Below are 16,009 nucleotides of genomic sequence, written 5' to 3'. Positions count from 1 at the left end.
ATCCCCCACCCCCCATCCTCCAACAGCAACAACAAAAAACAAACACTGTTCTGTCTCCTGAAGGAGGCTGTCCCGGTCAAGAAACCAGCGTTTGTTTTGCGGGAATGGTGGTGATGGCGGCGGGGAGCGGGTGGGGGTGGATTTAGCTTGTAAGGCCGCTGATATTTCTCTCTCTGTTCCATTTTTTCATTTGATTGACATCTGCAAGAAGTTCAGTACAATTGATTAAGCGGAATACTTAACTCACTGGGACACTTTATTTTCTTATATTTTACACAAATGAGCATTTACTTTCATAGAATCCTAGACTTGTAAAGCTGGGACTACCTGATGGTCCATCTCTGGCCCATCAATACTGTCTTGGGGAGTTCTAAGAAAAATCCAGTGCCCAGGCCCCAGGCCTTATCTACTGAATCAGAGAATCTCAAGGGGTGGGACCAAGGGGCATCACTAGTTTTTAAGCCCTACAAGTGATCCCAGAGTGCAGCCAGCGCTGAGAAACAGCTCCAGTCACACGTTTCTATTTTATGGATGTAGAAGCTCAAAGAGATGAAATGAAGGTCATGGTGTCAGTCAGAGCTATCTCATGCCCAACTCTTCTGAAAGTCCGCCCAGTGTTCTTTCCACTATGCTCTTTCATCTCTTCTTAGCATTTCGCTGAACATGAAGTTTAGGCAGTTTATAGTTGAGGGAGAAGGGACAGAGTCCCTTCATTAAGGATTGAGCGGGGATGGGTGGGGGGCAGTATGCTTCCCTGGATGTCCAGGGGTTAAGATTCTGTGCTTCCAAAAAAAAAAAGATTCCATGGTTCCACTGCAGGGCTCGCTGGTCAGGAACTAAGATCCTGCATGCCATGCAGCACAGCCAAAATAAAATAATAAAAATAATTGGGGGGGGGGGGGGCTCACTTCTGAGCGCTCAACTCAGCTGCAGGTTCTCCAGGACAGAGCTACTTCCTAGCCTTATCAATGCGGCAGTCAGTTTCACTTATGACAGAACACATTCAGTGTTCTCACTTTCAGGAATTAATCACATTCAAGCGAAGGACAGTAGGGGAACAGATCTTAATATTGGAGCAGGGGTGGGTGTTAGGGTGAGAAGTCACAGGTCCTACTTAAGAAATAGTAAAAACTACCAACTTCCTCAGGAAAATACACATATGTAAATCTTGCCTGTAATTTTGGGGGATTCACAGACACCTATCCCCCACCCCTAGTTCATCCATTGGAACCAGATTAAGATCTCCTGGGACTAGATGATTTTGAAGCTCTATTTTCTGGTACTTGAAATGTAGTCTGGGAACCATAGGAATCAGAGTCACTTGGAGTTCTTGTTAAAACGAACTGATTCCTAGGAGTGCCACAGACCTACTGTTTCAGAATCTCTGGGGAATGAGGTGAGGATTCTGCATGTTATTAAAAATCCCCAGATGACACTTTTGGAAACTAACATTTGAGAATCAATGCTTTGTCCCAATTTGAGATCTTTATAGTTTTTGAATGCTTTCATTTGTTGAAGAGTTTAGGTGTCATCTGTTCAATTGTCAACTGTACCAAATAATGTGTTTAGCGTGAATTCTAATTAAAGAATATTTACATGTGTATAGGTAGAGGAAAAACAGCTTGTTGGATGGACAGGTAGATAATGGTGTCTCTTTCTGTGTACTAGGAATATGGATGATCCTTTCTTCCCTTGTCCTTCTATTTCTCTCTTCCTCATTTTCTTTCTTTCTATTTTTAAACAAGACTCTTCCTCTTTTTGAGTTCAGTTTCCTCATCTGAAAAACAGGGTGTTGTAACTAGGTGAACTTCAAGGCCTGCTCTGGCGTTCACTGACTCCATATCACCCTCTAGCTCCCTTGTCCTTTTAATGACATGAACTGCATGGGCGACAGTGTTTGGAGGATAATCATGTTTTATTTCTGTAGGTATGACGTTGCAATACCTAGCAACCATTTTTACTCCAGCAAAAGTATTCTCAAGGAGTCGGAACTGAAATAATCTATACTATCTACACCCCCCCACCCCCAAAAAGTTCGTCTCTCTTTAAAAACCTCAGAAAGGGCCGTCCGCGCGCATCTCTTAGGAGCATAAAAATGACTGTGAACCAAAAAGCCAGGGCGTGGTCACCCCGCCCACTGGGCCCAAGCATCACCACCCCTAGGGCCGCTTTCAAGCGCGCAGATTGGCTGAAGGCAAGAAAGAGTCCCGCCCCTGGTCTTATGACCCGCGCTGAAAGCGCCGAGTCCTGGCTTTTGCAGCGTTGTGGTCGGTGGTCAGCGGCGTTCCTGTCAGGGTTCCGCGAGCCTTTTCCCTGCTGTCGCTGCTCTTGTCGCCGCCGCCTGCTCTGTGGGATCATGGTGTGCTTCCGCCTCGCCCCGGTTCCGGGCTCTGGGTTCGTTCTCCTCTGCCTCGTCCTGGGTGAGTTGTCGGGCCCTTCTGCTTAGTCCCTGATCCTGGGCCCGGGGCTCCCAGTTCAGAGGCCGTAAACCTGAAAGACTGGGCCGGAGGGGAGGGGGTTGAGAGGCTGAACGACAGACACTGGGCGTTGGCGCTTGGCCCGAGGTGATGAGCAGTGACCTAGCGAAGAAGGCCCGACCGAGGGATGGCGAGGGAAAAGGGCCCGTGAGAATAAAAAAGGGCAAGGGGTGGGGGTGGACGCCGAGGGAGTAGGTAGGGAAGAGTGAGGAGTGGAGCACTGCGGGTGGAAAGAGTAACTTGGGGGAGATGCTGAGGAGAGGTGAGCGTGGGAGAGCGGTACGTGCGGGTTCTGGGGTGGCACGGACGATTAAGAGCCCTGGTCCTAGGATCAAGGAAGAGTTTTGAAGATGGTGGGGACCTGTGGGGCGGGAGAGAAAATCGAGAGCGGAAGGGGACTGCCTGCGTGGAGAAGCTTGGGTTAAGGGGGGTGGGGGACAGAGAGGGGGAGATTCTGAGGGGCAGTAAGAGGCTTGGTGGGGTAGGAGTTTAACGCTGTGGAGGAAGGGTGATTAAAGAGATGATAAATTGGGGTTTGGCACTTGGAGTGTCGATGGGGAAGCTAAGGTAGCTGGGGCAGTTTTCAGACGAGGAAACTTGTGCCCAGCCTCTGGAGACTAAAAGGGATGAAGACAAACTTCGATGGGGAGTGAATATCTGACTTGGAGGTGCTGAGGACATAATTGTTTATTTATTTTTTTTTAAACTAGTTTTGTTACTTCCTTCCAGTTAGACCGATTAAAAAAAGGTCCCCAGATATTGAGGTTTTGGGAGTGGTGTATCTGAATCTTGTATACTGCCACTTTGCGTTCAGAAGCTCCTTTTCTTCTCTCTCACACAACTGGCCTATTACCGCCTGGTTTTTGGAGGAGAAGGAGGGCAGGTGATTTTCTAAGGATCGGGTTTTTACTAGGTCCTAAGAATGACTGGCTGACTGCTGGCGCTGAGAGCGCCCCGCGCCCCACCCCCACCCCACCCCTCAACCCGCAAGCTTTAGGTCCCCGAGGCCTTTAAATGCCTGAAAGGTGAACTTTGACCAGAGTGTTTCTTCCTGACCTGATAAATTCAGAGCTTGTTGCTACCTGACTCTTGCCATTTGTGACCTAATAAAAGACCAGAAGGGGCAGACTCAGATGGGAGTCAGTTCAGTCGCTCAGTCATGTCCGACTCTTTGCGACCCCATGAATCGCAGCACGCCAGGCCTCCCTGTCCATCACCAACTCCCAGAGTTTACTCAAACTCAGGTCCATCGAGTCGGTGATGCCATCCAGTAGAGAAAAAACATACATTAGGGGCCCGGGAAGGGGAATGAGAGGCACACATTTTGTAATAAGCATTTCAGTAGAAGAATAAAGTCAACACGTGGAATGGTGGATTCTCAACCAGGGGGCATTTGGCAATGTCTGGAGACATTTGGGTTGTCATCACTGGGGATTGCTTTTGGCATCTAGTGGGAAGAGGCCAGTGGTGCGTCTAAACATCCCATAAGGCACAGGACAGCCCTCCCCCACCCCACCCATCTCAGAATGTCAGTAGTGCCAAAAGATGAGGAATCTGGCTCCAAAGCCATGGCGTTGGAAGGGGTCTGGATCATCTAGTGATTCTTAAGGATCTTTGGGGGGGAGAGTTCCTGTCAGATCAAAACTATTTCCAGACTAAAATTAAGACATTTGTCGTCTTCTCTCTCTCCTCTCCTCAGTACGGTGGAGTTTTCCAGAAGCTATAGAAAGTGTGATGACATCACCACTCTCACGGGTCTGACGTGTTTTAGTCCCTTTTTTTTTAGTTTTAATTTCTAGTACAGCAAGTAGCAATGGATGTAAGTCACATAAACAAAGCCCTTTGAGGTCCTCAGTGGATAAGAGAGTAAAAGGGCCCTGATGCCAGAAGGGAGTCCAGCTGTGCATTTAGTGCAGGAGAACCTTCTGTAACCCTTTTGAAAGGGGCCACAGAGCTTTGCTCAAATGTAATGTGCAGCCTTGACTCCCCTGTGAAGCACTTAGGGAGGCCAAGTGACCCTATGAGAGAATTGTTTACAGTGAGAAGCACCTTATCAGTGACTAGAACACATCTGACCAAGGCATCTGGTAATCAGTAGTTCTCTGCCAATTGGATCGGCACAAACAACACTATTATTGTTCAGAGAAAGGGAAAAAAAAATCATTGTCTTGTTGGCTTTCTTGTCATTATTTTTTTTTCCTTTTAATGAAAGCTTTTTTGTGTGTTCTTTTTACAAAAGCAGTGCTTGCTCATTGCAGAAAATAAACAGGCAAAAAGAAGCACATGAAAAAACCCATCAGCTCATCTGCTAGTTTGCCATTTATTGTTTGGGACTAAGCTAGATTCATCCTCTTGGAAGATTTCCAGGATGGAGTCCCCCCATAGGGAACCCAGTTCAGAACAGGGTTTGGAGAAAAGGTAACTGTTCCTAGGTCAGATTTTTCGAAGGTACCAGGATAAAATAGAAACTTTTCTTTGCAGCTGCTTTTGCTGCCCGCTGTGGGTGCAGTGGGGGAACTCAAGATTCCTTCTGTGTGTCTCTGTGTGTGTGTGAGAGAGGGAGCTCAAACTCCTATGTGTGTTTAAGAATTTAGCAATTCTTCAGTTGCTTGGTGGATTTTGCACCTTACCTTTAGGTATCAAAATGGATACCAGTAATAGTTTTTTTGGAAAGTCAATAAAGTATCTGCTGTGAAATTCACGCTGTTCCTGAGCACTGCAGAGGGTCCCAGGGAGGGGGATTTGTTCCTGGATTTATGACCTCATGAACCCTTAGTGCACCAGCTGCACCGGTTTCACTTGGTAACTATAACTCTTTCCCAGCTCTACCAGGTAGCGCTTTAAAAATAGCTGCTTTAAAAAAAAAATAGCTGCTTTAGAGTAAGTATAGAAGGGAATTCTTAGAGCCTGTGTATTGGCCTTTTTCACAAAGATTAAATTATGCTAGTATTTATTGGAATGGATTAGACCTGCCTAGAGAAAGTCTGAAGAAAAGCTACCTAGAGGCGTTAGAGAGTAGTGGACAGGATACCAACCCCCTGTGACATTATGGATTTCAGAGTTCTGTGGTTACTGATTCCCATAACTAGTCTGACTTCTGGTTTTTATAGGGTGGAGGCTTTTCTGGGTGGGGAAAAACCTGATAGAAATGTCCCAAGTGTGTACTTCACTGGTGGAGGAGTCCCTCTCTACCAGTTCCTGTTGATGGAAGCCACTGGGCGAAAGGGCTCGATGGAGCAATGGAGAAGCTGGTCAGGTTCCTGCTCTCAGGGAGCTTACCTCTTAGTGGGGGAAGACAGCCCCTCAGGTCAAGAATAGAATTGCAGAGTGCGATAAGCAGGTGAAGGCTATGAGGCAGGATAGGAGGAAGAAGAAAGAGCAGCCGGTAGGGAGGGAGTGGTGGGGTTGACACTCCTTGACATTTGTGGTCAGAAGGCCTTCATTGTTGTGTGACTTTTGAGCAGAGACTTGAAGGAGGCCAGCCCAAGTGACTTATTTGGAGGAATAGGAGTCAGTCTTGTCTTGCCCAAACGCCTAGGTTATTAGCCTGTTTTCCACCCTTTTATTCCCACCCCCCCTCCCCGTACTAGGCAAACCTCTGTGGATTTAGTCTCTGAGTGGAGACTGTCTGCTCTGCTGTTAACTCCCCATTGCCTCCCTGGCACAGGGCCTGGGGCGCGGGGTTAACTCAGGCTTTTGTTGAAGGTCTTCATTGGTGAGCGCTGGGGAGACATTGGTGAACTAGATTAAGTTGGTTATCTTTTTCTTCTGTGAACCTTACATTAGGCTTTGCAAGATGTTTTTCTGTGTGTTTTCAGATGGAGAACTTTCAGATCAGTGCTAAGCTGTACAGATGATTATAAACCAACTGATTAACGATAACCCTATATGCAAAACAGAAAAAGAGACACAGAAATACAGAACAGACTTTTGAACTCTGTGGGAGAAGGTGAGGGTGGGATGTTTCAAAAGAACAGCATGTATACTATCTATGGTGAAACAGATCACCAGCCCAGGTGGGATGCATGAGACAAGTGCTCGAACCTGGTGCACTGGGAAGACCCAGAGGAATCGGGTGGAGAGGGAGATGGGAGGGGGGATCGGGATGGGGAATAAGTGTAAATCCATGGCTGATTCATATCAATGTATGACAAAACCCACTGAAATGTTGTGAAGCAATTAGCCTCCAACTAATAAAAAAATTAAAAAAAAACAAAAAACAAAGTATAATCCCATAAAATAATGCTGGTATCTTACCTGTTGTGTCTGACTCTTTTTTCGACCCATGGATTGTAGCCTGCCAAGCTCCTCTGTCCAGGGGATTTCCAGATAAGGATGCTGGAGTGGGTTGCCATTTCTTTCTCCAGCTCCAGGGTATCTTTCCAACCTGGGGATTGAACCCGCATCTCCTGCATTGGCAGGATTCTTTACTGCTTGGCCACCAGGGAAGTCTCATCTTACCTCTGTCTCTTCACATAAACCTAAGCAGTAGCGAAGGTTCACCTGGGGAACCAGAACCTCCTAGGTGAGGAGAATAAGATTTTCACAAAGAACCAGTTTATCTCTCTTGGAGGTGATTGAAAAGTGAGAAAGTAAGCACTGAGATTTTTCTGTAGCCTTACCACTGATAATTTTGGTTTCACCGTTCTGAAATTATTCTAGTTTTAATAAAGATACTCAAAAGGATAGCCTTATTATTCGTCTGTTGGCCATTGGTTATCACATCTGATAGGATTTATAGATATTCAAATATTTCCCATGAGTTCAGCTTTCTTCTACTATATCCTTGAGTGGAATTTGTGATGAAGGATTATTTCACAGCATTATAGCTGAATTCAGTGATCCTTGGTGCAAGAAAACTGCTCTTCCTCCTGTAGTGACGAAAGCATTCCAATCATAATTTCAGATTAAAGTGATCAGAGATCCCGTCAGCTCCAGAAGTGTACTTTATGAGTACTTGTTGGTATCCTGCCGTGCATTGCAAAAGAATTCTGGAGGTCTGCCCAACACCACTCAGCAATAAGCACTTTCCATTAGTTGAATGGAAATCTTTTATTTCCTTACCCACTGTCTGACCTTACAAAAAATATTTCATAGCTTGAAACCTATTATTTCTTTTAATTTTTAAGAAATTTACCAGAAATCCAGAGTATCAGGAACTACCACGTGGTAATTGTACTTATATTACGAATTGAGGAACAGTTGATTTGACTTGGTTGACTCAACAAATCTATGAGTTGAAAACAAAGTGTAAATAGATACTGTATGCCTATGTATGTCCTGATTTTTTTTTTTCATGTTTTTGTTTTTAAGATCCTTTGCTCAACCTCATTCTGAATTGATGAGTTTGAGGACAAGAGTCCATCACTTAATGCAATGAAAGTAGACATACTGAAAATTTGGGAGGGATCCCTTTAGGTGCTGTTTCTTAGAAGGGAAAAAAACTTTTAAGTTGGAATCTCTTAACTTGCATGGCAAAGGCCTCTTAACTCTGAAGGGCTCTCGCACTTTCGAAAAATGTGTTAGAGAAATGCACTGTACAATTCTTAGCAAGGTTAACTTGCCCAGAATCTCACAACCTGTGTTTAAATTGGACTGCCTGATTTGAATTCTAGCTCTTCAGCTCCAGTGATGGGACTCATTAATTGTCTCATTATACTATTGCCTCTTAGATAATTGTTTTTTATTGGTTTTGTTTTACCATTATTATGATGTTCCCACCCCACCCCCATATTGTTTACAAATGTATATTTTTCAACCACACTTTGGATCGCAAAAAGACTTAGGAAAACCTAGCCACTTTTTGCTGTGTGTCACGCTTAGAGACACTGAACTTAGAGTTCTGAGTCCTAAAAGAACCTATAAATGATTTCTTTGGAAACGAGGATATTTGCATTTGGGAAAGTTGATTTTGCCCCCTCCTCCCCACTGCCCCTTTGGAGAGTAAACTCTCAGGTCTATAATTACACACTCTAGGATATATTCAGCTGTGTTTTTTAATGTCATAAAGCCTTTTAGACAAAAATGGTTGGCTAGTCTAAAATCAGACACTTTGATAGGATGCAAGTGGCTTGCTGAAGATTTTTTTTTAACCAAAATGTAAATGTTTCAACTATAAACTTCTGGGAAAAGCATTATTCCTAGCTGAAATCCATGTCAAAATGTATTGGGAAAAACCGACATGGGGGTTGAGGGGAGTATGCAGAAGACTGATGGGTTGGGTTCATGATTTGGAAGAGGTGAAGGCTTAGACTTCCTGTAATTAGATTAAGCTGTGTTCCAGGTCCTGATTGCATGGTGTTTTCACCTGGATATAATCAATCAGTATTTATTGACAATCTAATATATTCAGCACTACTAGGGATGGTGGGAGATAGAGGGAAGTAATAGATACAGTCTCCCCTTCCCTGACCCCTGTGATGGATGACATTCATAAAAAAGACACACTCCAAGGGGCTCTGTGTAGATAAGATCATCTGCCTAAGGGAGAATATTGGAATTCAAATGAGTAGCAGAGACCCTATCAAAAGGAAATCTTGAATCTATTCGTGTATATCATTCATTCACGGACTTTGGTACTTTTTTTTTTTATTAGCTAACAAATTATTTGCTGTATACTACAATTTACCCTGGCACATCAGTTTGTTGCGAGGTTACAGTTGAAAACTGTTGTTTTGGAGCTTACAGTAATAGAGGAGACAGGATTTACAGGCATAAAATAACTGAATAATTCAGGGTAGTATAAAATATATGGAAGTGTGGCAGTATGCACTGTGACTGCTCCTTGAGGGCTGTTGTTGTCAGGCAATCTTTAAGGAGAGAATGGTGGCTGAAAAATGGACAGCTTATCAGTCTGGGTTCTTAATTATAAACAACAGAAATTAAATCTCATCAATTTTTAAGCAGAAAAGGAATTTCTTAAAAAGATACTGGGACACGTGCATACCCTTAGACCCTTCAGTTTCATTCCTAAACGTATACCCAATAGACACACAACACACCTGTGTTCACTGATGCGTCCGTTTGTAATAGAACCAAACTGGAAACTATCCAAATGTCCATAAGCAGTAGCATAGACATGTAGTGGAGTATTGACCTAGTGCAAGAAGGCTGTACATTCAGAATGAGAAATGAGAAACCACAATTACTCTCAACACCGTGGGTGAATCTCAAAAGACATAATGTTGCGTGAAAGAAGCCAGGTACAAAAGAGAGCACAGTGAATTTCATTTACATCAGGTTGAACAACAGGCAAAAGTGAACTCTGCTGTTTGTTAGAAGTCAGGTTGTTGGCTGCCCTTGGAAGGGAATTGGTAACTGGAAAGGGGAAGTGAGGGAACTTTCAGGGGAGCACTCGGAATGTTCTGTGTCCTGACACAAGTGGGTTCAGTTTGTGAAAATGCTTCGAGCTGGATACTTGATGCACTTGAAATCCCTTCCATATGTATGCTGTATACTTTTCTGTATGTATGTTACACATCACACATAAAAAAAATTTTTTTCATGTTGTAAGAAAGGTTCAGTGGATTCCTCAGAATTACTGGAGTTCTTGACTATGTATCCCACAGCCGAGTTTAGTTTCCCAACTCATGCCACTGAGCTGCACTGCCGCCGGCCCTGCTGGCTGGCCCCTGCCACATTTTCAGCTGTTACAGTGAGGGGAGGTGGTATCCGCCAGAAATTGTTTTTAAAAAGGGCGGGGCTGTTGTAGATTTGGGGACAGCCAGAAATAGTGAAATCCCCTCCGAGGTAAACAAGTCTATTTCAAATGTTAGGAACGGTAGAAGCCTGGGACAGAGGTTGACTAGAGCGTGGCAAATGGGTCCAGTGGAACAAGTTCAGCCGGATTGAAGGGTGTGTTCTGGGAACATGGCCTTCAGAGAAGTTGAAGGAATAGGGTGGGACAAGATTAAAGATTACTTTGAAAGTCAGGCAGAGGAATTAAATTCTAGCATGGGTATTTTGGAGCCCATAAAAGGTTTTGAACAAGACAGTATCCTGAGAGGAAGAGGTGTTTAAGGACCATTAATCTGACAGCACCTCTAGGGGCTGCTTGGAGGCATCTGTAGTAAGGTAGGGGTGTGCTGGTGGGTTTGGAATAGAAATTAAAGGCAGAGATTGGATTTCAGAGGGATTTGGAAGGGAAAAAAAATCAATAGGACTCAAAGAAGACAATGAAGGAGAAGCCAATTCCCAAAACCTTTTGAGCCTGAGTGTCTCTACAGGGTGCTGCCTTTCCTTTCAAGCCAGTGAGGCTGAATAGAGGGGAACGAGTTTGGAGGAAGTTGAAGAATGGATGTTTTGGAATTGTTGAGTTCGAGGTGACAGGCATTGAGTAAAAGTGGCTCGTGGGCAGTTGGGCGTGGAAGAAGCCCTCTGAAAGCACAGTTCTCCCAGGGAGCTGGGTTGTGAAGTCAGAGGACAGAATGTGCTGGGCCCTTGGGCCAGTTCTCAGTTCTGGGATGGTGGGTAGGCTGTTTTGATGTCAGTTTTGATGTCAGTTGCTCAGTTGTGTCCAACTCTTTGTGACCCCATGGACTGCAGCACACCAGGCTTCCCTGTCCATCACCAACTCCTGGATCTTGCTCCGACTCGATGGACATACAGATGGACTGACATCCATCGAGTCGGTGATGCCATCCAGCCATCTCATCCTCTGTCATTTTGATGTTAATGTAGCAGCGAATACAGACACTGCCTTTGCCTTCTGTTCCAGAGAGCCGAGTCCTCCACCCTTGATACTGATCCTTTGATACAGATTGCTGTTTCACATGGTCTTGTTTGCTACTCTAATATCTTTGGAAAGAAAATGATTAACATATGGCAGGCTTTTTTGGTTGTTTCTGATGGTTTTGAATGTTTTGGTGGTTTTTTTTTAATGAGTCTATTCAGAATCAACAAAGAATTTTTTTTTTTGTTTTTAAGTTTATTTTTGGCTGTGCTGGGTCTTTTTTGCTTTGCATGGGCTTCACTAGTTGCAATGAGCAGGGCCTACTCTCTAGTCGCGGTGCACGGGCTTCTCATTGTGGTGGCTTCTCTGGTTGCAGAGCACCACTTCTAGAGCTCGAAGGCTTCAGTAATTGTGGCACACAGGCTTAGTGGTCCGCAGCATGAGGGATCTTTCCAGACCAGGGATCATCAAGCCCTTGTCCCCTGCATCGGCAGGCAGATTCTTACCCACTGCACCCCTAGGGAAGTCCTGAATACTTTGAATACAAGGAGAATATGTTAAAATGGGGGACTTGAAACAGACCAAGAGAATGTGTATGGAAAGTAGGCTTCCAGCTGATCAGAAGAATTCTGAGCCACCACTGCAGGGGGTAGCCTTGGATCAGTGATGGTAGCTCCATTCCAGATTGTTCTGAGAAAAGAATGGCTGTAAAACCTACTTAGGCCTCACAGGTCTTTTGGAGCCTGTAGCCAGTACATTTAGGCATTGTCAGTAACCACGAGCTTAGGCATATCAGATTCAGGCTTGGCGAGGCAGCTTGGTCTCCAGAGCATGACGCGGGCTTTGTGTACAGCTTGAAAGCGGTTGCTGAGGCACGCCTTCTTGGTTTTCCTCTCGGGACTTGATTCTCTGTAGTCTAGAGCATGTCCTCACTTGTAGGTGACGCTGGCGTGCTTAGGCATCATTCAAGGCTCTACAGCTATCTCAACAGGAAACAGTGCACCCCTTGGTGAGACAGTGAAGAAAATCCTTAGATGGTGGTCCATCATTTATGTCTGCTGGCATATCGTGTTTTGAGTCCTTGGGCTGTTCAATTTAATAGGTGATGTCCCCCATTTAACCTAGTGTAGAAGATCAGAGTCAAGTTAGCTGAAAATCCCCAAAGCTTTTCTGTCCCTGAAAGGTTTCTCTGCTAAAATAAAGAGGTAGCAGGTTGAGAATGGAGGGAAGGGACTTTGAGTCCATGTCAGAAGATGAATTAGGCTTTCTAATTGATTGAGTTTTAAAATGAAACTGAAATGATGAACGTCGCGTTTCTAAAAATTAACTTTTTGCTTGTGAATCTAACAACCTTTGTAATACTTTTCCTTTGGTCACATGATACACATGCTTAGACCTGGCCCACATCTTTACATCAGAATAAAAAAGTTTGCCAAGACTTCTCAGTATCATAGGTCATGTAGTTTGACAGGATTTAAAGCAAGATCGCAGAAATCAGAGCTATCATTTTTATAGAGAAGGTTCCACCAGCTGGTTTGAGAAAACACCCCTTCCACATTTCCCCATCACCTCATTTACCTAAAAAAAAAAAAGTCTTAATAAATAATAATTGCCTAAAACTAGCAAGACACAGAGTGTGGAAATGATTATTAGGTTGAATGAACTTCAGTGATGAATAGAGCTTGCTTTTATTTTATATATGTTTTTGTAGTCCAATTTAAAAATCTTATTGTTTTTAATCTAGGTGCTGTCTCATCTTATGCACTGGAACTTAATTTGACAGATTCATCAAAAGCCACTTGCCTTTATGCAAAATGGCAGATGAATTTCACAATACGCTATGAGACCACAGACAAGCATAATGTAAGTGTTTTTATTTTTCTTTGGGTTTTATAGTAGGAATTTAATTGTACTCTTTTAATTCTTTGGGTTCATTTATACAAATATAATTTCATGTTAACTTACACCATGTAAATTTTGTGGAGCTATTTTATTTAGCATGTATACTTGAAGGTATTCTATTTAGTTTTGAAGTGAATTTTTTTAATTTATTTAGGAATGAATATTTTAATTAATCAGTTCTTTGGAGGTTTTTTGGAGTTGGTTAAGGGAAAATGATCTGAAGACTATGGTGTTTCAGGTCTAACCACTTCTATAATTTTTTGACATGTACTAACATCAAAGCTTTTTTAAATAGCTTGCTATTAAAGTCTCCTTTGGGTGGAGGTGGGTTTAACCTCTCAATCCTTTTTGCCTTATTTCTTTTGGTTGAGATCCTGCTTGCTTACAGCCTGATATTTTTTTTTAAAGTCAATAGCTGAACTTCAGACTGGTTTTCCTTTTGTTTTTAGACATACGTCAATTTGTCCAGAGGGACTGGTGTGTAGTTAAAGAATCAGAAACCCGTCAGCATAGATGGGCCAGGCTGGCCAGTGGGGTGTGATATCAACTTCACAGTGGCACTCCTGGTGGAAATGCTTGTTCTCATTGCTGCCTGTTTGGAACTAAGCCCCAGATGTCTTTTTCTTTTAGAAAACTGTAACCATTTCAGACTTTGGTGCTGCAACCTACAATGGAAGCTTTTGTGGGGACGACCAGAATGGTCCCAAAATAGCAATGCAGTTTGGGTCCGGTTTTTCCTGGATTGTGAATTTTACAAAAGAGGCATCATCTACATCTACTTACTTAGTCGACTACATCTCATTTTCCTACAACACTAATGATAACACAACATTTCCTGATGCGAAGGAAAAAGGTAACCTTAAGAATTGGATTGTGTTTGTGTTCTCTTGCTCTTCATTAATAATGAACAATGTAAATAATTTAAAAGCCATGCTTATGCTTGTCTGTCTCCCTAATCGGAATGGAAATGTCATGTCTCTGGATTTTCTTGCACAGCATAGTGTTTGACACAGTGAGGATGTCTGATGTCGTTGCTTGATGCTTTACTGTGTGCCGTGTAGTACCCTAAGTATGTTGCCAGGAGCGTCTCACTGAAGCCTTAACAGCAACCCTGGGAAGTAGATGTTATCTCAGCTTTACAGGCCTGGTGAGATTAGATCTCTTTACCAAAGGTCGCACAGGCTAGTAAGCGGTATGCTGGTGTTTGAACCAAAGCCTGTTGAGCTTATAGAGTCCGAGGCACATAACTACTGTTATTTACTTCATTCAGTGGTGGGCAGTCAATAAGTGTTGAATGAATGAGAAAATCCTTTACTGATAACTATTTTAAATGGGTACAAGTTTAGTAGCCTGAGACCAGCAGAAAAACTTCATCTTCGAATCTTGTTACTGTTTATATAGGATTTTGACTGTAAAGTAAAAAAGGCAAGAGAAAAAAGTTGTTTAAAAAAAAAGGTAAGATGACTGAAGTTAATATTTGCTGCTATTTTGAGACAATTTTACATCAAAATGAACTTGGGAAGGCATTGGGAATTAGGCCATTCTGGTAACTCCAGAATACTGGAGTTGGGTAGCCTTTCCCTTCTCCAGGGAATCTTCCCAACCCAGGGATTGAACCCAGGTCTCCTGCATTGCAGGCATATTCTTGACCAGCTGAGCCACCAGGGAAGCCCAAGAATACTGGAGTGGGTAGCCTATCTCTACTCCATCGGATCTTCCTGACCCAGGAATTGAACTGTGGTCTCCTGCATTGCAGGTGGATTCTTTACCAACTGAGCTACCAGGAAAGCCGCTCTGGTAACTTACTAGAAGTGAAATGTGTATTAAAATATTTTGAAGGCATGGATAATGGAGATTTCAGTCTTGTTAGGGATATAATTCTCTTCTTTGCCTTCCACTGAGATTGGGATATTAACATGGTGTTCCTAGTAGCTTAGCATTTGTCATAGATAGTATTTCATCCTGACCTCAGAAACACAAGTAGATGGGATGGAGTATCAAAAGATTATATTTTTAAAGACCCAGAAGTGAGTGAGCTCATGTAAAACATGGGCAGTATCACTAACTGAGACTCAGAAATCAAATCCTAGTTTTCTTTTTACTGATCTGTTAGTTTGAGAGGATGACTGAAGCAAGTTTGTTCTTGGATAGCTTGTATATTTAGCTTTCTGCTGTATATTGTCTTTCAGAACTAGGATTAGGATTTGCCCCTAACTTTCAAGGAGCTTAAGAACTAGTTGGAGAGACAAAGTGAAGTTGTTTTCCCAAGTATACATGGAAAAATTGGAAAGCATTGAGATCTGTGTGCTTTTGTTATTGTTTGTGTTTTTGGGGTGGAGGGTTCATAAATCTTTTCTGACAATGTGAGGAAAGCTCTAGACTTTCTTTCTCAAGGCACAGAGTGAACTTTACCTATGGTACATAGTCCCTGAGCCCATCAGTGGATGCCTGTGGACAAGAGGGCCTGATGGATGACAAGCAGAGGAGGTGATGCATTGGAGGAGTGAGAAAGCTTGGTGTAGAGGAGGAGGACCTGAGCTGAAACTTCGCCTAATGGTAGATTTTGAGTAAGCGGAGAATTTTGAGCAGAGTATTTCCAGCAGGGGGAAGCACAGTATGTGCAGTAGTGATTGGAGAGCTGCCCAGTTAAAATAGAGGCTGTACATAGTAGAAGGAAAATCATGTTGGCCAGGTGCAGTGAGTCTAAATTAATAGGGGGCTTTGGAAGCCAAGGAACTGCTTTTAGCTTGATGGGGTAGGCACTGGGGAACCATTTTAGATTTTTAAGCAGAAGAATGATGTAACAAAAGTAAGAGACAGTAGTTTATAAAGAATGTTCTGCAGGATTAAATGGGAAGTGAGGAGACTACAGGCAGAGATACCAGCTTAAGAGACTGTTATAGAACTCAACGGATGATGTAATAAGTACCCGGACCAAGGGGAGGTGGCAGTAAAAGCA

At 43.3% G+C, this 16,009-nt stretch overlaps 1 protein-coding gene across 2 annotated transcripts in view; it reads left to right on the top strand.

Annotated features, from left to right (window-relative positions):
• Window positions 1–2,202: 2,202 nt before the first annotated feature.
• Window positions 2,203–16,009, top strand: part of LAMP2 (lysosomal associated membrane protein 2) — a 33,744-nt gene continuing 19,937 nt past the window's right edge. For both annotated transcript variants that reach the window (XM_043895457.1, XM_043895458.1), the window contains exons 1-3: window positions 2,203–2,420; window positions 12,893–13,011; window positions 13,681–13,903. In XM_043895457.1, the coding sequence (XP_043751392.1) occupies window positions 2,222–2,420; window positions 12,893–13,011; window positions 13,681–13,903 (541 nt within the window). In that variant the 5' untranslated portion in view covers window positions 2,203–2,221. The remainder of the gene's footprint in view (window positions 2,421–12,892; window positions 13,012–13,680; window positions 13,904–16,009) is intronic.

Source organism: Cervus elaphus, chromosome X (genome assembly GCF_910594005.1).
Source record: "Cervus elaphus chromosome X, mCerEla1.1, whole genome shotgun sequence".
Taxonomy (NCBI): Eukaryota; Metazoa; Chordata; class Mammalia; order Artiodactyla; family Cervidae; genus Cervus; species Cervus elaphus.
Note: the sequence above shows the minus strand (reverse complement) of the source record. Positions and strands in the feature narration are given on the sequence as shown.